The sequence below is a fragment of the Bacillus rossius genome, chromosome 15, assembly GCF_032445375.1.
Source record: "Bacillus rossius redtenbacheri isolate Brsri chromosome 15, Brsri_v3, whole genome shotgun sequence".
NCBI lineage: Eukaryota > Metazoa > Arthropoda > Insecta > Phasmatodea > Bacillidae > Bacillus > Bacillus rossius.
In genome coordinates this window covers 47,180,442-47,204,285 of record NC_086342.1, presented here as the reverse complement: position 1 = coordinate 47,204,285, position 23,844 = coordinate 47,180,442, and the positions used below count along the sequence as shown (strand labels likewise).

Here is a 23,844-nt window from a genome sequence, read left to right as displayed (position 1 = left end):
AGCCAAATACAGCTAAGGAAGAGATTCATCCTCTGTACTGCTGTCGTCAGCAGAATTTAGCACATTCGCAGAAGTCTAAGTACTGGTCCTGGGATACAAAGATGTCTTTGTCATGAGGCTAACCATGCTTTTGGTTGGAGTGAAGCCTGTACAGCATCCAGACATCTTCACTGTTTGTCTTGCTTGAAGTGTTCCATTGATCGTGGAAGTAATCATGCGATTCGCTTTGCAGTGGGAAAAAATTCTCTCTGCATCAGCATTGGCATGAGGTATGGACAAAACAGAGAGAGCGAAGTGAGGGAGCGCCTTGAACACATCATTCCCACGGTCATGCTTGAGCAAGAAGTCGCTGAAAGATAGCAGTGTGTGTGGCTGTGTAATCAGAGATCCCAGTCCTTGCATGTAGCACCGAAACTGTGTTATCTACTGCTCTTATTACACCGAGCTCTCTGCGGTAGTTCCGAGTGGTACCGTTCGGAGCGCTAAACGCTGCCGCAATTGTCGCCGTGGAAGAGGAAGATTCTTCATTCCATTGTTGAAGCCCAAGAGTAACCATGCGTCTCGTGTACGCCGGTCACGTGTACGTGTTCTGAATATTTTTTGTAGCACGAGTTATTGTGAAGTGGGGCAGCATAAGGTATGTATCAATTTCCTGTTTGTTTTTGTTTCTTTTTTCTTTTTCTTTTTAATAATTTGGGTACGTAGTATAGTGGTCACTATGTGCTGAAGGTCTGTAACTACATTGTTTGCTAGTTTATTTTGGTTTTTTCGTAATTGATATTGCGACGAAAAGCATTTGGCTTCTTTATAAATAAGCCTTGTATAATAATTATGCCTATAAGCCTATTCGTCATTTTATTTTGGTTCTGGTAATAAAGCTTTGCAAAGCAATTATATTGTTGGTAAATGTGATAAAGGGGCTTTAATTAAACTAATTTTAAGAATGCAAACCGAAAGTTAGGTACGAGGTTTTTAGTCTAATAATGTCCTGGTGTGCAATACTTTGCCCGATAAATAAGTTACAGAGCATATTGTGCAAAAAAATTCTAATGCGGGGATAACTTTTCAAAATACACTTTTAATTTAGGTATATAGCTTTAAATGAGTTCACAACAAATACTTAATATGAAAATTTAAGATAACGAATGAATCCTTAAATATTTAGGCAAAAACTTTTGACCTATTGCATTTGCTATTTACCAGTCTATAGGACTAATGATTTTAGAATATTAAAAATGTTATTATTAAACATACTTAATGTTTTCCAAAATATGTAGACCAATTATTTAATATAGCATTGTATTTTAACTAAACAAGTTTAATTTACTACTGAAACGTTGGTTTTTATATATGTACTAGCTGACCCGGCGAACTTCGTACCGCCTTAGCGTAGCAATGATGCACTACTTTATTTTGTATAGCTGACCTATCTTAGGTATGAGTACCTATTCAATTTGAACTGGAATCTATAATATCCTCCATATAAAAATGAATCCATAATTCCCTGGTATCACTATAACTGAAAAGGACCTTCCTAATTTAATTAAATAAAAAACAAAATATATATTGTCAAAATAGTGTTTATTCCATAGGATTCAATAATTCCACTAATGTTTTTACAAATTGCTATTGAACAACTTGGCATTTTTAAGTAAACAATGAGCTCAATACCACGCGCGCTCTATAAATCAACTAATAGTCTCTGTACCCCTCACTGCTTCTCTCTACTCTAATGCTTTTTGATAAACTATATTTTTAGTTTTATGTTCTGGCGCGTAAATAAATAATGTTGATGGTTTTCCGACACGGGAACAGGCGACATATAATTGGCCATGTGAAAAACATGGATTTTCTAGGTTGATGCCACATACACTTAGCGACTGCCCTTGCGATTTATTTATTGACATTGCAAATGCAAGCCGCACTGGAAACTGTAAACGCTTAAAGCTGAATGTCATAAGGTTACTTTAAAAATATTTATATTGTACAAAGTGTTGGGTTAGTTTGGAAATAATTTTATATATGGTGGTTCAGTATTCTTAAATTTTCTAATTTTCCGTTAAATTTTTTCTTTCATAAGAACCTTCTCGTGACAATAACAAACACAACAAAAAAAGAATTAGTGAAATCGGTTCAGTCATTTACGCGTGATGGCGTAACCAAGGAAAATAGGAATTAATTATTCTTAAATTTTCTAATTTTCCGCACAATTTTCTTAATTTTTTCTTTCATAAGAACCTTCTCGTGACAATAACAAACACAACAAAAAAAGAATTAGTGAAATCGGTTCAGTCATTTACGCGTGATGGCGTGACCAAGGGAAATAGGAATTCATTATTCTTAAATTTTCTAATTTTCCGTACAATTTTCTTAATTTTTTCTTTCATAAGAACCTTCTCCTGACCATAGCAAACACAACAAAAAAAAAATTAGTGAAATCGGTCCAGCCGTTCACGCGTGATGCCGTGACCAAGGAAAACGGGTTTCATTTTTATATATATAGATATGTATGAATATATTTTTATTTATTATTATTTGAGTGCCTACCAACAGTCAAAGCATTTAACAGGTGGGCACTTGACAAATATTACATAAAGAAATAACAATAACGTACACAAAACACAATGATAAACACAACAATAAAAATGGGACAACACAAACATAAACACATGACAAAAGACACATATAAGATTATAATAGCTACATTTGTCAATTTTAAATTAATTCTTATCAATGAAATAACAATAAAACATTTACATCAGAAGTTATCTTAACTGCAAGAAAATTAAGATTTCAAAATGTCTTTCATTGAGTTTTTTTGCCCTTTGGAAAGGGTCTAAATCTTTCAAAATATCATTGCAATTATCAGTACACCGTTTTGATAGTTCATTTTTTATGTGATACGTTCGAAAGGGTCGCATTGTTCTATGATTGAATGACGGAACTCGAAGACCAATTTTGTTTAATATTTCAGTGCTGTGGTAAACATTTATAAAACAATTTATTACAAAAACAGTATCAGTAACTTTCCTTCTAAACTGTAGTGTATGCGTGTTCAAGATTTCAAGGGTTAAGTCGTAGTTAAAATTCTCTGAATTATCATCTATTAAATGTTTGTTATAAATGTATCTCAACAATTTATTTTGTATATTTTCAAGTCTATTTGAGTCAGTGGTAGTTATAGAGTTCCAGATGACAGAGCCATACTAATCTCGATCTTACTAAGGTAAAATAAAGACTAATTACAGAAGCAAGAGAGCTAGCCAAATAAGTTAAATATTTCATAAGCCCAATTATTTTGTTTGCACTTGCAATTAAATTATCCACGTGGTGATAAAAGTAAAATTTTGAATCTAGGAAAATACCTAGATCACGCATAAAATAAGTTCTCTGTATCATGTTGTTGTTTATTACATAATTAAAAGTTTCTGTATATGTTTTCCTAGAATATGATATTATTTTAATCTTCTTAAGATTTAATTTTATTCCGTTAGTTTAACACCACTTAGTTACATTATTTATATCTTCTTGCAACAATATACAATCACTTGGTGTTCTAATGGTACTATATATTTTTAGATGTGTATGTGTATATATATATATATACACACACATGTGTACACACACACACACCTATGTATATACACACACACACACACACACTTATACGTGTCTAGGGCCCCATTCGAGGACCTACTCCCTTTAGGTGAATCAGAGGACTCAGAAGCAACTGACCTGAGACAGTGTTTGCGAGGACAATCGTCTTAACAAGTGAACGAGAGGACCTTTCAATGCGAGGACCTACTGCAGTGTGGCTTCGAATGGTACCACTGTTGGTTTAATCGTTTCACTTGTCAATAAAATGCACTTTTAAAATTTTTTATTTGCGATTTCAGCAAAAATTCAGTTTATCATTACCGAATAAATGCTATATTTTTGCTAAAATAAAGTTTTTATAATCCTTTTTTTAGTACTATGTAATCACGTGTGAATTAAAAGTATTTTAATAAATTATGCAAATTCATGTTCTTTTGCCTATAAAGAAAGAAAATAAATTGCACACTTTTGGCTTGTTTCTTCAATTAATATAATATAAATATTTCGAGAAGTTGTTTAGCCCTAATCCTAGATTGGTAAATTAAAACATCTATATATGTAGATTGTATTTTATAAATGATATATAATGTCGCATAATGGAAATCGGGAAACACTTGTGTATTATCGCATGCACAAGATTGAAAATAAATTCTTTGCTAAGCGGGGAAGCAGTCTCGCAGCTTTGTCTTACAGGTGGTTGTGGCAAACGTCCAAAAGCACGTAAATATGTGTGACAAAGAAATATTTCCTGCGAAAATTGCCAGATATGTAAAAGTAAGATGGATTTTTAAATTCATTAGCTATGACCAGGGGCGTAGGGAAGGGGGGGGGGGTTTATAGGGATCCATTCCCCCCCCCCCCAAATGTGTGGAAATTTTTTTACTCGATTTGCGTTTGTTATTTTAGCATTCAAAAATTAATAATATTTATAGCAGTATAATATTCAATGTTATATCATTAAAACTGATAAAATAGACCCATTTTTAACCTAAAAATCAAAATTTTCCCGGGGGAGTACCGTACTCCCGGACCACCCGCTTTATAAGGACGGGTGAATAGCCAAATGTTTAATTCACCCCCCCCCCCCCCAACCTAAAATCCTGGCTACGCCTTTGGCTAAGACTATTTTAACGTACGTTGTTATAATAATCAAAACACGAAATACATGCTGCATGATTGAATAGAGGCAGATTATTTCCAAACACATTTTAGTGTCGCGAACAATAAATTTGTTTGGTACCGTATTTATTTTTGCTTTATTTTGTGTTAGTAAGCCTTGTGCATTTGAAGAGTTCGTGAGGATCTAATATCACACACTGCGCGCATTACAGTGAGTATAAGGACGTCTTCAATTGTAACAGTCTAAACGAGGACCCTTACACATGTGTGTTAGTAACATTGTGCGTTTAATGCGTTTGCGAGGACATAATATCACACACTGCGCGCATTACAGTGAATATAAGGACGTCTTCAATTTTAACATTCTAAACGAGGACACATTTCTTCGCAGCTTGGTTGCAAAGGATATCACCGGGACGTGTTTATATGACCCTCGCTCAAGTCTCTCCCCCTACCAGCCCTCCTTTTCGCTGAACTCACCCCATTCCCGTTATCTTGTTGCTTGTATATGTCTCCGAGCAAGACAAAGTACAATCCTACAACTTTTAATTCGATAGCTGGGTGTGTGGAGGAGTATTTAGTTTGTCGGGTTCTCGTTTACACAAAGGCATCCCTATCATGGCCTGATAAGCGATATGCGACGCTTGCCTTCTTCGGTTCCAGGGGAAGCGAGTGGCATGGGTAAGTGTGGCGGTGCTGGGCTGCGTGGGCCGAGGTCACTGTGCCGGCAGTGAGGCTGGTTGGGTGCGGGGCTGCGGCCCAAATAGCGATATAAAAAGTAAAAGTTTTGGCGAGTGACTAAATTTACCGGACACAGGCAGCACCCGGGCCTTATAACGCTTTTTTAATAACAAGTAATTTTATTTTCTTTCGGTGCACTTAAATTTCTTTTTTTCTAAATTTTTTTTTTCCGCCCGTGTCCGTAGGCCGTTTGGGTGAGGGAGGCCCAAGCCTCCCACCCCACTTCGTAAAGTTTTTCGCCGTGAGTCTGTGTACCGCGTGCAGTTTCATGTTTTAATTTCCTAGTTTCTCAGTTTGAGGCATCTACTAATTATCTGACGTCTTGTAAACCGAGTTCAGTCGAGGCTACAAAAATAATGTAAACTGACATTTTGTAAATTTTGTAAAATTAATTGAATAATCAATATCTTCAGAAAATCCAAATATTTAATTTCACCACCGAGATAAACTTTCCACCTTCATCTTAAAAGAAAAGGTTTCGTCTGTGTTTTGTCATTCATGGCCGTCATGGCCGACCATTAAGAGGCCTATACAGACAGTCTTCAGGGCGTGATTGTAGGGCCTTTTGTTAAGAAGAATTTGCAGCTTCTCATTACAGATAAAACTGTCATTTTTTTTGTGTATAGGGAAAGGATGAATGGGTCGATCTATAATTTTTATAATGCTTTTTAAATTTCGTAACATAGGTAAAACTATTTCCGAATGTGTGGTTTTACGCAGCTGTTATATGTATCGTGTGTAATGCATACAAAAAAAGTAGACACACACAACGATAGAGTATTAATAGTTGATTAAAATGGTGTAAAAAAAATACATAGGTCACTGCTGAAAATCTCCCAGAATTCTTCTACGACGAAATGCATTTCCGCACATTTATTCTGCCGGGAAGTGTCTCCCTCGCGCGGCGTATTCTTCAGCCGGCGACTGGAGCCGAGGAGTGGGGCGAGCGGCTGCTGTGAAGGCAGCGGAGGGGAAGTTTGTCTGACGGCTGCTCGGTGGCCTTGTCAGCGCGTCGGGGTATCGGATATCGCGATAAGCACATGTGTTTGCAGGAAAAGTGTCTACCGCTGAGGCCGCCTGGTCGGGAAGTAATAAACAAGCGCGGCTCCAGTGGAAGGGCGCAGGGGGCGATAGCCTCTTCCGAGCCCAAATTTTACTTCTTATTTATTTGTAGGGAATACTAATGTTAACTTAAATACTTTCGTAAATGAGCTAAACTCTTCTTTCAATCAAAATTTGTACGAAAAATACTAAATGTCAGTATTTGAGACCATATATTTTGTGAATATCCCAAGGGCAATGTCATGATTATTAACTGCATCCTCCTGTGTGTGAGAGCCCTGCCCAAGAGGTCTTCCTGGAGCCGCCATTGGTAAGAAATTCTAGGATTCAGGCAGTTATTACCAGAGAAAACCTCAACCACGCTTTATATTAGCTTCACCTGTAGGTTTGTATGTTTGTAACCGACTCCTTTGGGTGCGATTGTGACCCACTTTAAACTGTCAGATTTCATTCAAACTTTTTAGATTTATCGAGGACCGATGACAATACGCTAATTTAAAAAGATTATTCCATTATTTAATTTGAAAAATAAGATTTTTGTCAATTTTTATAATTTTCATCTAGTCGATAAGGCAGGAATTTATGTTAAAATTAATTTCCAACCATTATCTTTAGCCGATTTCTCTAATATTAACAAATTTCCGAATACCAAAGAGAATTTTCAATTCAACAAAATAAGCACGAATTTAAATTTACAATTTTTTTTGTAGGAAAAAGCCTTGTTTGCTGTTGTAATGAATGGTGATTGAGTTACCTATTAATTTTGTTCTAATCAAAATAATAGTTAAAAAACTAAAAAGTACGCTTTTATAAATAAACTAAATAGTAGAAAATAATTAATAGTTCAAAAAAATAAAAAACACGCTTTGTATAAAAAACCAAACTAATGAATATAAATTATAACAAAAAAAATTAAAATAAATGTTAATAAGTTTTAATTAAGAATAGTATGAAATTTTTTATTAAATATAAATTAATAATAGTATAAATAAGAAAAAAATACACACAAACTTGACTGTTTCCGCAGTGCATTAAAGATTTAAACATTTATAATAAACACTTGGGTAGGTGGTGCTTGAGGCACCGATAACGAATAATAGCTTTTAATATAGAATTAATTGAATAGCATAATTTTAACGAAGCAGCTTTTAGACGCACGAGTTTATGAGATGAGAAAATATCTAAATTAAGTAATAGGGATAATTACATATGGAGCCTAATGAAAAGCTTCATTAATAAAGCAGAGAAAATACCACCGCTGTAATGATTAAAATTTTTCATAAATACGATGTAACCTGCATCTAGCGAAGTCCTCGTACTCTGCTTTTGAGATATAGTGTGTAAAAAAAATATCACGTCCTCAGAGTCGGCTTCTAAGCACAAGTGTGTCGTGACTGCGTCCTCGGATTCCGCGCTCACTACCTAAGTGTGTGTTTTTGAAAGTGTGTGGATAGCTGTGTAAGGGTCCTTATATAAGATGAGCAACGCCAAACGATACAGAGCGTGTGTAAAGACGGGCGACAGTAGCACAACGTGGTGGTTACACACGCGAACTACATGGTTGACCCTTCACGTTTTATCCGAGGACCCGGCGAAAATCCTTCCAACACCAGTTTGATCGTAGAACGCGAATCCGAGGAATTTTAATCCGAGGACCTGTGTAAGGTCCTCGGATCGCCACAGGTCCTCACATCCACGCTGAAAATTCATGTGCAGGTCCTCGTATAGGGCGCCAAACACAGTCACACACACGCTTATTTAAAATTATGTTACTTAATAACTTAACAAACCTTTCCGACAAATATCATCATACTACATAGGTAAAAACACTGTAGACATGCTTGATGGAACTAATTTTTTTCTTCAGTTTTTTTCCTACTTGCTAATAAGGGTAAAGTTACGTATTGCGTATCCAAGTTAACCCTTTAATCCTGATGGTATGACCCTGATGGCATGTTCCTGTGGTACATGTTTTTTTTTATAGCAGTGGGAAGGTACGTAGCGCCAACGCGTTTCGCGCGTCAGCCCGAAACCTGACGTAATTTATATTTTACATCACGTTTCGCGCGACAGCGCCTTCCCACTGCTAAAAAAATAAGCATCATGTACCACAGGATCAGGTGTACAGGATCATGCCATCAGTATCAAAGGTATATTTGTATACACCTGGATACGGAATACGGAACTTTTACCTTGCATAAAAATGTTTTAAGGCATAATAGGGAAAATGTTTCTGCTCCGGCTTCTTCGTTAGTCTTGGTATGTGAAGTGGTGGGAGGAAAGTTAAGAAAGCCAGTAAGGAGATAATCTAATTTAATGGATATATTTACAATACGATTATTATTTATGGCATATCATCTTAGTTGCAGCATAATAAAAAATGCAAATATATTTTTACAAGTATCAGAACTTTGCTTTAAACTTTTATGGCAGATGTATGCAAAAAAACACATTATTTTAAGATATCATGCATAAGAACCACTTGCATAAGCAAAGGGTAAACAATCTCTCATTTATCTCTTCACCATTCCCCTTTAAAAAATCCAAAAATAAACACTAGAGCTGAACTTCATTTTTAACATTTATGGTGTTCTATCTTAAATGTTTCAATTTTGATTCTTCATAGTTTGAAATTACAACACACATGTACCTACTTATTTCAAAGTAAAAAAAAAATCATCAATACCTAAATGGAAAATAAAACAAAAATTTAACTAAAACTTTCTTTGTTATTGTTTTTTACTGCGTATTTTACATCAGCTATAGTAAATTCAAAATTAAGTAACCATAACTATTCATAATCTGAATATGTTTTCAAAATTATATTCTCTTTAATTTTTTTGACATCTGTATATTTTTTATGAAAATAATAAAATTATTTTTGATCATAATGTTTTGGCGTGGTGCTACATAATAATTTGTTTTATTTTTATTAATAATGCATTATCATGTATAAAATTCTAACATGTTTCTTGGAGTTCAATTAAAAATATCAACTCATTCTCAAAACAGAGGTCCAAGATATGGCAAAAATTTAACTTATTATTTGTTACAATACCTTTTTATAACATAATATTTATAACTGCACATCAATACCTAGTGTGTACTGTGCCCGGCAGTTATCTTCGCGTCTCTCAGCGCGGGGGTGCGGGGACAGCGGGACCGGAGAAAGAAGAGGGGGTAAGCAGGCGACACGTAGCCGAGAGCCGTGTAGTGGCTGTTAGGAAAATATCGCCCTTCAGTGTATACCCGAAAATAGAAGGCGAAGGTGGCAGCTCGCAGAGGCGCGGTAAAGTGATACATAGCGGAGAGCGGGAAATAATAAATGCCGTTTATTCTATGGTCTAAGTTGATATTACTCCAAAAAAGCGCAAAAGTGGCTTAAATGGAAAGTTTAACATTGTAAGTTATATGTTCTGCATTGTTTGTACACTATGAATGCTGACAATCGAATAGTAATAATAGTAATTAATTTTAATTTAATTTTGTTTTTCGTCACCTAATACAATCAATTATCATGGAAAGAGAACTTCACACTTACATTAAACAAATCATATAATATATATGAGGTTTTGAAAGTTATAATATGCATTCTAAAGTGGAAGTACAATGTAAATTGTATTTACATTTATAATAAATAATCGATTAAAGGTGCATTAAAATATAAAGCCACACATACACAAGCATTTTTTAAATGCCATTAACGTTCGTAGTCATGTGTTTCCTAAACGACTGACATGAAGTTAAAGCAGTAAATATAACATAACAAGCTCCATGTTTACTTAAATGTAAATCCAGCGCTAAATGGCAAGTTTTAGGTACGGAAACCGGAGAATGATAAGGGCTAGACTGGCTCCAGCTTCATCAACATTGAGATAGCTTTCGCGCGGAGAGCTACAATTGCGTAATGTTTTGGCCGTTTGCTTTTTCTTGTAAGACTTTTGTTTTAATTAACTTTGAGAACACAATGAATTGAGAAGCATAGTTTTAAATTTATTTTACATACTAAGTGACCTAGTTTTACAAAATAAATCGTGTCTGGTTTTCGCTAGTTACTGAGTTAACATTTCAATTAATTTTGGTTAGCATAATAATTAGCAGACACCGTAAGTATATTTGATGGGATAATGTGTCATTTGCTTTACGTATGAATTTGTTTATTAGCCTGTTTTAGGATAGGGCCTACACAGAGAATATTAACTTTTAAATGAGTTGTTTAATATAAGAAATAAATTTTGCTCGTCCAGTGAATAAAACAAAACATTTTTTTCCCTTACAGATGATTGAAGAGTGGTAAAGAAAATGGAAGTAACTTTTCACTGTAAGGAGAAACAATGTGATTTTGTAACAAAATATCCTGTGCTGTACAGCAGACATTGCTCAGTTTTCCACGTATCTGGGATTAAATCTAGATTTGTGTGTGGCAAAGTATCCTGCCGTCGACAGTTCAGTTGTCATAGCTCATTCCTCACTCACTTATCAAGAGATCATAAGACATGCACTCAAGTTCCTATTGCAGAAACCAGTATCGTTTGTGAAAAATTTACTTGCCAATCATGTTCTGATGAATATAAAAGTGTTGAAGGTATTATTAGCCACCTGAAAAAGCACTTGCAGTCCAGTAGAGATGTTAGAGTGAAGTGTCCACATAATGGCTGTGACAAGTATTATTCACTTTTGTCATCATTCACTGCCCATTTGTCAAGGGCCCATAATTCGTTCAAGACAAATTTACTTAGACCTCATTTCACAGAAAAAGAGGCGGAGAGTAATCAAAATGAGGTGTGTCAGAACAGTATTGCTAATAGAATTTCAGAACAGCCCTCTCAAAGATGTGTTGAAATAGTGCAAACAAACTGTGTTGAAATGGAGCTAACCAATTCATGTGCTTCAATCACCCAGAGTGTTGCCTACTTTTTACTCACTCTCCTTTCCAAGTACCATTTGTCTGAACACACTATTCAGTTAATTCTTCAGAAGTTTACATCTATTTCCAACTATACACTTGAAGCTGTAAGAGCGAACTTAATGAGTAAGCTATCAGGCATTGTTGAAGAATCCACTTTGAGGCAAATAATGCAAGATGTATTTGAAGAAAAACATGGTATTCTTGAAGCACTGTCACTGGAGAAGAAAAGTCCGCTAAGAAGTACATATTCCAGAAGGAAATATTATGAAGAGAATTGTTAATTTGTAAAACCTGTTGCTGTGCGATTAGGCTTAAATAAATGTAATAAAGAATGTCATATGCATTATGTACCCATATTGGATTCACTGCAAGCATTTATGGCTGACGAATCTGTTTTTTTGCAGTATGTGGAGAACATTAAAAATTATAATATTCCAAGTAAGTTCGAGCTGACAGACATTAGAGATGGAAAGGTACTAGTAACACATCCTCTTTTTTCTGTCGATTCAGAAGCGCTGCAAGTCATTCTTTTCCAAGATGAATTTCTGGTTGCAAACCCTCTTGGTTCAAGTAGGAAAGAATTGAAGATGCTTGCTGTGTATTACACATTAGCAAACTTGCATCCATGGAGCAGAGCGAATGTAGATGCAATACAACTTGTTTTGCTATGTAAATCAAAAGATTTTAAGTATTTTGGTCAGAGAGTTATTTTTCAGCGATTGGTCAAATAATTAAAATCTCTTGAAATGAATGGGATTGATGTTAGGGAAAAGAAAGTGAAAGGTTCCGTAGTATTTATTGCTGGAGACAACCTTGGCAGCCATTGCATTGGAGGCTTTGTTGAAAATTTCAGCTCATGTCAGTACTTTTGTCGCTATTGTTGCATTTCGAGAGAAGATTTCCACAATGGAAAACTGTACGATGCTGTAAGAACCAAAGAATCATATGAATTGGCTTTACACACTGCTACAGCAAATAATTTGATCAGTTTTGAGGGCTTAAAGATGAATTCATTATTCAATGATCTTGAATATTTTCATGTTGTTGACCATTTACCCCCTTGTATTGGACACGACGTTTTCGAAGGTATAGCACAGTATGATGTTCCACTGATTTTGCAGTCTTTTGAAACTGAAGGATGGATTTCATGTGAAAATTTGAACAGAAAAATAGAAAAGTTCAAGTATAAGAATCATGATTCAAACAACAAACCATGCCACATTTCATTTTCTGGTAGGTTAGGAGGACATGCTGCTCAGACATGGACATTTATTCGCATGCTGCCACTTCTCATTGGGAAACAAATACTAGACCACTCTAATCCATCATGGAGACTATTCCTACTCCTCCTACATATCTGTCAAATAATATCATCTCCAAGGGTAAATTTTCAGATAATAGGAATTTTGTTGGAGTCTGTTACAGAGTATGTGCATATTCGAAGAAATATTTACCCTGATGTACCTCTGAGGTCTAAACATCATTACATGTTACATTATCCGAGGATGATGGTGATGTACGGTCCACTTTCCAACATTTGCACGATGAGGTTTGAATCCAAGCACAGGTACTTCAAAAGGTGTCAGTCAGCATCCAGCAACACCAAAAACGTGACTAAAACTCTAAGTATCAAACACCAGTTGTTGCAAGCAGCACATGCAGAAGTTGGCTTATTTAATTGTAGCACTGTAATCAGTAATGGGTCTAGTTACAATCCACTCTTTTTTAGTTCTGCTGTGAACCACGTAATTGAGGAATTACAATTAGACAGAAGAAATATTTCTGTTGGCACTTCTTGCATGCACAAGGGAACTCTATATAAATCAAATGATGTTCTTGTTTTAACTTCTTATTTGGATTTGAACACTGTCATTGTGAATATGTTTCTGCAAGTGACTGGATCAGAATCAGAACTGTTAATCATTGGAGAACAAGCTGAAGCAGAAAACCAGGAATCTTTTGGTGTACATAAGCTAAAGAAATCAGGGAACATTATTTGTGTCTCGATCAACAGTCTGCAAGATCATGAGCCATACCCAATTTATGAAAATCTTGGTTATCCTGTTATTGTACTAAAGCACCTGACCAGCTAATTTCCGGTGAGTTAAGCATGAAATATTTTTTTCTGTTAACTCTAAAGTGTGAACTTTTGAATTAAACCAATAACTACTCGTAGCAACTGTATAAATAAATAAATAAATAACACGAGACCACCATCAGCATGACCATATGTTGGCAGCAACATAAAGATAAAATAATTATACAGTATGCATCTGCCTCTGCATGTGCACAAGAGAGTAAACTTAGTACATTTAATACACATCCACTTCAAAACTGCACAATATACTCGCAAGTGCCACTTCCATGACGCACGGTTAAGATAAAATACAGTTTTCTTTGTTGTAATGGGTCACAACTTTGTGTAAGGTTTATTTAACTTAAATGTAGCATTAGGTGAATTCATAAATAAGTTTGTGTGTGTACACAAATACAGTGAAACTCTCTCCAAGAGTTCCTAGTAAAAATTATTTACAAGTAATACGTTCAAAATAACAAATGTACCAGATGTCCTGGTAAAATTTTTAATATGTCTGAAATTTCTTAAAAGGATTTTATTGTATATGCAGGTTAGGGATCTTGCTTGAGTGCTCTTACATCACTAACTTGTTTTGGTATATTAACATAACTGCTGCTTTCTTACCATTTGCATGATTTATGTTTATATATAGGTACATTTAAAGGCCTAGAGGTATTCCTATGTGTACGTGAAGTGTATTGCAGGACATGGTTTGGCAGTGTTATTTTATCTGCTATTAATTGTGCACTTCACATACACCATTGATGTTCTTCCATTGTAGGGAGATCCCCTAAGTTACCTAAATTTTTTATATGCCCAATATATACTATATGCACTGTAGTATATTACTCAGGTGTTACTATGTATTTGTGATTTGCAGATGGAGGAAGTAATTAATTTTATACAAGAGACAGTTCCAGGCGCCTATGATGATGCAATTTCAGAAAAGCTGGAGGAAATTGGAGTCCAGTGCTTGGATGACCTGCAATACATAAGCTTTGAAAAACATCTAGTTCCGCCCTTGAAACTAGTTGCTGCTTTGAAAATTGACCGAGCTATACAGACCAGGGTCTCACACAATTTGACTCCAGAGCTGTCAGTAGTGGCAGTGTGCTCTACTCCAGAGACAGAAACATCTTCTAGTTACAAAAGTACGCCCAAGAACATTTTGTTCCACCCACTTACAAAAAGCTCAGGAAATAAAAAAAATCTACAGAGTTTCATAATTCCTTACAACAAGTTTCCCCCACATGTTACCAGAAGTATGCAACAAAACAGGACATTGTCTAGACCTAATGTCTTGAATGAAGTAGTTAGAATAATCTGTAATGAAGTACATGCACTTGACACACATCCAGGCTCTAGATTTTTTGAGAGCCTTGCCAAAGAGCTGGTAGGGAAATATCCCAGCACATTTGGGCTAAAGCTAGAAGATGGCACTTTACTTGGTGATGGTCACCACTTGTTGCAACGAAAGCTTGAAGAGCGGATGAAAAATATGAACAGAGGAGTGAAAAGATCGCTGCATTATGATGATGGCGAGGACGACGATGGTGACTGTGTGGAAAACAAAAAGAAACTGATAACAAAAAAGGACAGCTATGGGTGTGTCAATTTTCTCCCAAAGGAATTGCCAGAAAACGAGACCCCTGCAACTCAAGACGAAAAAAGAATGTGGCTGGTAGAGGAGTTTCAGAAGGTACCAGAAGATCGCAATAATGAACAAATTAAAAGGTACATGAGTGTGACGTATGCCACACAGCGCCCATCAATCTTGAACAAACAGTTGGACACTGTGCGTGAACACTGGCCATTTCTTTTTGAGGTAGGTATTTTTTCTGTATTTATGAAAAAATGCACGTAAATTGAGCTAACATATTTTGTTTTATCTTTAGTTACACAAATTTGTTCAATAAGGCCAGTAAATAACATAAGGAAGATGTAACATTTCTGGGGTTTCAGTTATGTTTGCCATGCAGAAATAGGTATGAGCAAGTGTTTGCAAGGATTACTGTTGTGATTAAAAACTGCAATGAAATTGAAATCAAGTGTGTGTAATAGGCATTTCTGGTCATTTTGTAATGCAATTTAGTGAGTGAATTGAATAATAACTTATTGTGCAAATATGGATCTACTGGGTTTCAGCTTGTATGTAAAAATAATTCAGTTATACTTTGTTATAATGATTTTTTTTAAATTCTCAATTGTAAGCCTACCGTAGCTCTACCCAGAAATACCCATATTTTATATACCAAAAAATTTAGGAAAATACCTAATGCTTACATGCACCAATTCCCTTCAGCTTTGAATTTAAGTTAGTTTTAATTGAATTCAAAACAATTTTAAATCTTAATTAAACTTTTCTTACTGTAAAAGTATTGGAGCTTTGCACATGTCTAGTGTGAAACTAGGTTTTAATTACTTTAATTTGTAACCAATTTTATTTTGTGTATAAAATTGTTTTCATTATGTTGTATTGTTTTTTTACAGAAAGAATATCTAGTGGATCACTTTAAAAAACTCATGGGAATTTCATTGCTTGAGGTGGCTAATGAAGCTTACCAGACCCTACTGCCATTATTGAAAAAATTTTTAACCTCCAAGGTTAATGTGGAGTCGAAGAAATTGTCTGACGAGAAGACATACATACGCGACAGGCTTGTCTTTATTGACAGAAACAATTTCTCTTCAGACCAAATGCTTATTTTCATTATTGATATCCTCATTCACATGTGGAGGCAGGAACGAGAAGAAATATTTGTGATGTATGAGGTACTCTATTATATTGTATGTAAATGATAGTGTAGCCTAAAATTGTTTATTTTCTTTTTTAAATAATCTGTAGTAAGCCCAGCACATAAATTACTTCATGTTAATAAATTTGCAGTGATGGTTGATTAGGTACCAATTTTAGCATCAAGTTTAGTTAGAGCTGAACATGCAAATTTGTCAGTCTGGTTAACTTTGAGTGGGAACATACTGAGTAAATTTCGGGCTGTGTACTTTGTTAAACTTTTATATACGTGTGTGTATGCCCCGGTGTATGTATGTGTATGTACACACACACACATACAACATACATAATTATAGTGCCTACTACATGGAATAGAAATTCCATAAAGGAAAAATTTTAGCTGTATAATTGAAGTTTCTGTAGAAATAATTGTACTGCATAACCAATAATATTGAAATATCACCTACCATTTCAAATATTTAACAATGCACATACCAATGTAAATTTCTGTGCAATAACTATACAGAACCGAGACTTCTTAAAGGTGAATGCCCTAGTATCCGCATAGTTAAGGACAATTTTTCACATTTTTATAAGAAATTTTTTAAGGCATAACAAATGTTGAACTGAAGAAATAAATATTTACATTCATAACTTTCCTTTTTTGTGTTCTAACATGTCTGAATAATTACACAAAAACCTTCTAATTCATGTTGATTTTTAAAAATTCTGTACACATGGCTCTAGCGTAACTTCGCTGATGTTAATATTAAACTCACGTTTTAAGTAGGTATAACATATGATGTACTGTCATGGACTGCTACAAATTCTTTTGAAAGCATTTTTCCATTTTCCGAGTGAGTAGTAAGGAAATTTGATTATGTTCCAATACACTTAAAGTACAAATACACTTAATTTTGAACATGTTAGTCAATGTAATCAGCCTGAATTAAAAATAAACTGATGTTGCGTGGCACAGATACCTGTTAGTGAAGTTTTTGTTTGTTTGCATCCATAATAATTTCCTATTTCCGCAGGAAAAACGGAGCTGCAGATACAAAACTTTCCCATAAAACAAAAGCATAAATTACTATGCGCTGTATTAGATACAATGTAGTATCTATCAAAAACATTATTTTTTGTTGATTTTAAAATGAAGTTTCCAACAACATGTACATGCCCAAATATAGGGTATTTACATTAATGCCATATTTGATAGAAATAACAAATTTAAAAAGTTTATGGCGATACTTGCACAATAATATGGTTCTAGGTAACAGAAGCAATTTTTGAGTGTTTCAAATGCAACGCCAACCTTCACTGTTTACTATTGAATTTTTTATATTAAAATAGATACTGAATAAATGAGATATGATAGCACCTGTTGAAACCAGTTAGCCTTAGTCTTCTAGTACATACTGACTTGGCCATCTCAGGTCACTTTTGCAAAAAAAAAGTGCTAACCAAGTAAATGCTGATTTTAAGTACTTTAATGTTTTTATTGGATGAAGCTTGAACCCTTACATTTTGTATGCTTGTATGTGAAAATAATTCAGTTATTCTTTTTGTAAGGATTTTTTTTAAATCAGCAAATGTAGGCCTACCGTAGCTCAAACCAGAAATGCACATGTATGGCTGTTTAACCAACATGTTCCACTTATCGAATACATTGATTTTTATTAGTACAAAAAAGTTACTTGATGTGTTTTTTAGTAGATTTTTCATTCATAAACAGCCGTGTTAATCTGTAATTTTACAATTAAAACTTAATAAGATCGGAAAATTGGCTAAAAATGTAAGCTATATTTAAACATTTCTGTTCTTCATATGCACACGTCATTAAAAAAAAAACTTTAACCATTAAATACACCAAAGCGCAATGCCTATTTTTGCATGTTCCAGCTCAAACATCTTACAATATATTTTTAAAATACTAATGTTAAGTTACATTTCATTGCTCTAATGAATCAAACCATTTTCAAAATATGTTATTGCACAACAGCACGAAACATATCCTAATTAGAACATTTTTTTCTCCTTTTGTGTTACTTGTATTGATGTCAATTAAAGTAAACTGAAGTGCAGACTCCGTAGATGAGGTTGCACTATCAATTTAATTGATATCCGAAAGTCAAATTTTATTGCATAAATAGCCAACATTGCATGCCAGTATGTTTACCTTTCTTGTGGGTGTTATATGATGCACTAAAATCTAAACCTAATTGAAAAATTACCTAAAATCTGTACAGTAGAAGGCCATATTTTACAGTTCCATTATGTTGACCTTTAACCCATCCAGACTTCTGGAATAATAAATTTTCTGCTGTCCTGATTACTGACTTTTCCCAGAAGTGAATTTAGAGCAAAATTGCTTTTATTTTTTATCCCGTCTCTATCCCAAGACCTGTTCATATGTTTTTAATTATGTTAAAGCTGCCATGTAGAAAGTGAAGCTCTTGGTTTTAACATTTTGTATTGTACCATGAGTACATAACATACAAATTTGTGGAAGTAAAAAGGTTTAATTTGGGGTGAAAACTGTAAAAGACCAGCATTATAATCTAACTTATATTATTCAAAAATAAATTTTTAAAAACATTCCATGAATAGACTTTTATTACTGCTAAAAGTAAAATGACACATTAAAAAACTAGAAATTTTGAAGTGAAACAATTCATCATAGATGTTCATTGTTAGTAACTTTTAAGTTATATTAAAACCAGAATTAACTTTTTTGAAACATTTGTAAGTAGTGTGCTGTAGCTCCTAATCTGAAGTGTGGTTTTATTTTTGTACATCAGACCATTACATTTGTTGAAAGTAGATTGTGGAAATGATTAGAATAACAACAGCTATGCATCTGGGGCGAGACTTTTCTAAAACTGTACAGGATTGATTTATGAGTGTTCTTTAGGTGTAATGTGCCTAGATTTTTTTAGTACCAGTCCATGTGTTAGTTCGTTGTATGCCATATATTTATACCAATGCTATTGTGAACAGCTAATGAGAAGAAGTCTTATTTGCCAGTATTTTTTCTCTTCATTTAATTGTAAAATGATACATATATGCGGTCACCAAATGTAATTGCTCTGTCTGCTGATATGTTGCAGTTATATTTGTTTTGAATATAAAAGAATTTTGTAGCAATTTCTGTTAATATTTTTTAAAGGATACTGCTTCTGTTGCTGAAGTTGAAGCATCAGCTTCAATGCCTCATCCCCACATTGCAGTTCTGGGTGGTAACGACTGGAACAATTTGCCATTGGGTAATTGTTATTTGCCCACAATGGAAGGGCATTGCATCAGTCCACCAATGCCGGCCAGCGATGCTATAATGGTAACATTTGCAATGTATTTTGTGCATTCGGTGGCATACCCTCCCAAGACAGCTGGTATATGGGAGTTCATCCAAAGGTAATTTGTTTTTATTAGTATTAGTTTTTTTTTTAAATTTGTCTTTTCATCTACTACATTCAAAAAAGTTTTGAAATGGCTGTAGCTGGGAATCCAAAAGAGAACAAAATTAATTTCTCGGACTTCCTTACGGGGATGGGAATGTTTGATTTTTAGACTGCTTTATAGAACTTTATTATGGTACAACAGCAAGGTCTGTGTCTAAATTCGAAACATTGTAACATACAATTGACTTGTCAGTTCTCAGTATTTTAGCAAACAAAAAAATAAGGGTATCATTATTTTTAAAAATTGTATATGTTAATGTAGTAAATTTGCTACTTACCAATATTTTTACAAAACAAAATATATTTAAGTTAACTAGTTTATCTTCATCGTATGAAGTTAGTGTACTGATGCACTATTTTGGGAGAATTTCCTTTAAATTTCATACTGTTGTGTCCATAAATTTAGGCTGTACATTGATAATGGAATGTATAGATGTGTAAGTGGATCAGTCATCAAACTGTAGCTGCATAGAAGTGTTAATTCTTCTTCATCATTATCATCAACATCATCATCAATGTTCCACTCCTGTTCACCATGTTGTTTACAAGCCTCCTTGTCATCCTGCCTTAGTACATTTCCTCCCTCTCCACATCCTCCCAGGTCCATCCTCTTAGCTCCACTTATTCTCTCACTGTCTCTGTCAATCTTTTTCTGGCTCTTATTCATTCACCTTGCAAATAGTACTTATTATATTCTAATCAAAAACTGCGTGTCCATGATTATACACGCCAAAAACTGCCACACACACTGTTCCATCGTTTATATTTTTGCTTGCACACAAGAAATAACATTGAGGTAAAACGAAAATATAATTAAACCTTCAGTTTCACGCAGATACTTACCCAAACAAAAATTTACGTGTTGTATAATTATAAACGGGAATAATTATCACAGCCGATAAATCATTGAAAATGTTTTAACTAGTAAATAATTTTGAAAATATATTTTGACTAAATTATCCAATGTTTTTCCAACAAGATTTAGCTAGTGCTGCACCATAGTTCTTTGTTGACTGCAAATTTTGGGTCAACTGATTGTTCCTTGTGTCTATGTGCGTATTTTCCTTTAATAGTTGTATCTAGAAAGCTCTCGTGTGTTAAAACTATTATAGATAAAGTGTTCTGAGATAAACATAATCAACCAATGTGCATAGCTAGAGAACAACAATGTAAACTGGTTGGAAGATGGTGATATAATGCCATACCAAGTCACAGCGGCCACATGCATACATAGCCATTGCACTGTTGCCATGCTGTTCTGGACACTCAGTTAGCATGTGGTTACCACACATCGGTTCGTTTTTGAACCTTGTCCGGCTTTTTTTTTACACAAAATTTCCCATCTGACACTTTCAACTCTGAATCAGTTACTATTTGGGGTGCTCTTTCCTGATGCTGAATGCTCGAAGTTCAACTTACTATTTATGATAAATTATTTATTTTGTTTTGTTAGGCCTGTTGGTACCTAAATTTCAACAGATCTCTTCTGATAAATGTGTTTTAACAGTCCCATTGTGTTAACCCTTAAGTGCAAAAAATCTAATTTTATATTTGTTTTAAGTTGTTAGTTTTGTGAAATTTTACTTGTGAGAGCAGTTTACACTATGAAAAATATTTTGCTTGCATAGTTTTCCTATGACTGCAAGCCAAAGTAAAAAATTAGCCATTTGTGCAGGCATACACCCTGCAAAAACCATTACTGTATTTCATTTAGGTATAGGTCATTTTATTAGAAAGGCGTATGCCTGCACTGCAAGATAATTTTGACTTTACAATCTAGCTGCCTTGGGAGAAATGGATGCAAAAAAATATTTTTGTAAGGGGAAGCTAATCACCTACGTAACATATACAAAGCTAACACAATTTCAAACAGATAAAAAGTATGCATTATTTTTTGTTGCTATACGCGATTCAGTAATGGGACACATGATTTTAGTTTGTTGACATTTTTGTTGTAACTTTTGGCTTGAAGACAGTTATTTAAAACTCATAAACACAGCAGCAGTACAGTCCAATAACATACTCACTACTGCTGAGGAGTTATGTTCAATTTGTAAACACAAACACTAAATTATTTACTTGGACATGTACCCTTATTTAGGAAACTGTACAATGCATTACAATATGAATACCACACCAGGACACTAAGCTTAACTCAAGACCATATACCTACACATAATATGCTTTCTACAATTCACCTTCCCCTTTTCATTTCTGTGATCCATGTTCTTCCTACTTATCAGCTAAGTTCAAGGGAGAAGAGTGTGACAAATGGTAGTGGCAGTAGTAGTATATTGGAGTTATTGCATATCGATTATAAAAGCCTGTGTCACTGTCATAAAACTTTATACATCATAGGTTTTAATTTTTAGTGGAATATTTTACAGATTTTTGGTATTTACTCAAAAATGTTCTCCCAGTTATAATGCTTGCTCTGATTTCATGCTATTATACTTTAAGCTACTTGCCAAGCAAATCTCATCCGGAAAAAAAAATATTCAGTGTACTTACTCAGTTTTCGGGTGTTGCTTTCAAATTTCAGTTTTCAGTTTAAAGTTTGCCAAATGTTGCATCATACATAATTTATATTTTTTCAGAGATCTAATATATATATTTTTCTTTTTTAATACTCTCATAAATTTCTAAAGAAATCTTGATATTTTAACCACATCGGATACTATTTACTATAAATATGGAATACCAAAATTAGGGTCTGCATACAATAAATACATAAATTGCTTTTGTATTAATACTAATGATATGAATGGTAATATACATTTCTAACAGAGTAAATATCAAGATAGGCTATAAACGTTTGTAACTTATAGAATAATAAATTTAAATGAAGTTAGTAGGTAAGTGTTAAATTGAGATGTGAAGGTGCACTAGGGTTAATCGCCAATGGTAATAAAATTTTAAAAATATGACAAATTGTACTTGTGAGATGATAATTTGCTATTTTATTTGTAGAGTTAAAATATAATATTCAGAGGTAAGTGAAGGCTTGATAAAATGTTTTTATTTACAGTGCACTAAACTAATATTCATTTTTTGATGTTTTACAGACTTGTGTTCCATATAAATGGAGAAGGATCTAAGGTTAAAAGAGTCAAACGACAACCTGCTGCTGTACACACAAGAGTGGCGTCATTAATAGAGGCTCTGACTCATTTCAAAGAAATGTGGAGATTGTAAATAGTAAAATGATTTTATTTTTAAATGTTGATATGTACCTCTATAAATGTTAGTTTTAATGTTGATAATGCACACCTATGAATGTAAACCTGTCACATTTCTTTATTGTTTATAAAAAAGATTTCGTGATTTGTTATTACAGCCATTTTGTATTATTTCAGCTTTGAGATTATAAATTTTAAGCGGTTTTTTTTTAGTTGAGCTATTTTTAATATGTTTGATGGTAACGGAGCATACTATTAGCATACTATGTAAATTGTGCTGTATTCGGACTTGTTTATTGTATTATTGTTAATGTGTTACCAATAAATTCTTATTTGCAATTATTATTTGGGATTTAAAACTTTAAATTTGTAAAGCTACTGTGCTTCTATTGATAGTAGGATAATAATTTCTGCGTGGTGTTAGTTATTTATAATAAGTATTTATTCTCTAGAGATAAACTTTTTTTGAAACCTTTTACAGTCAAGGCCCATACCGACAAGCCATGTCCTCAAGAAACTTGCCTTTGTTGCATTGTTTTTCTTTAAGATTGTGTTTAACTGTAAATAGCGTAAAACAGTCACTTTTTAAACATGAAATATTGTTTCGTGGTATAGGAAAACTTTTCCTGAAGACAATGGTCTAGATACAAGTGTTTCCAATGACAATTTCAGATTTTTTTATTTTCATCTTTGATGGGTTTATTGTAATACAATGAAGTGTTTAACTCATTTACTCAATAATTAATTCATCAACGCACAGCCCAAATCGTTGGATCTAGACCAATGTGTTTTTTTTAGCAAATTTTTCAATTTTGCAAAATTTGATAAGAGGGTGAAAGGCAGTAGAATGTTTTTTTTTCTTTTCTTTCCCTTAAATTACCTAATGTATCGAGGTGTTATTTTCTTAAGAATGAGGATTATGTTAATATCTAAAGTATTTTCAGAATTTTTCTAAATTCTAACTT

At 33.9% G+C, this 23,844-nt stretch overlaps 1 protein-coding gene across 1 annotated transcript; it reads left to right on the top strand.

Annotated features, from left to right (window-relative positions):
• The first annotated feature begins 496 nt into the window (after nucleotides 1-496).
• On the top strand, nucleotides 497-23,221 carry LOC134539586 (uncharacterized). The gene is made up of 5 exons (XM_063381752.1): nucleotides 497-637; nucleotides 14,386-15,330; nucleotides 15,996-16,277; nucleotides 19,409-19,653; nucleotides 22,766-23,221. Exons 2-5 carry the CDS (start codon nucleotides 14,386-14,388, stop codon nucleotides 22,893-22,895), a joined length of 1,602 nt encoding a protein of 533 aa, XP_063237822.1. The 5' UTR covers nucleotides 497-637; the 3' UTR covers nucleotides 22,896-23,221.
• The last annotated feature ends 623 nt before the right edge of the window (nucleotides 23,222-23,844 follow it).

Coding starts and splice junctions, on each gene's coding strand:
- LOC134539586 (XM_063381752.1), top strand. CDS start 14,386: ATGGAGGAAGTAATTAATTTTATACAAGAGACAGTTCCAGGCGCCTAT. Junction 15,331..15,995: donor ACTGGCCATTTCTTTTTGAG/GTAGGTATTTTT, acceptor GTTTTTTTACAG/AAAGAATATCTAGTGGATCA. Junction 16,278..19,408: donor AAATATTTGTGATGTATGAG/GTACTCTATTAT, acceptor TATTTTTTAAAG/GATACTGCTTCTGTTGCTGA.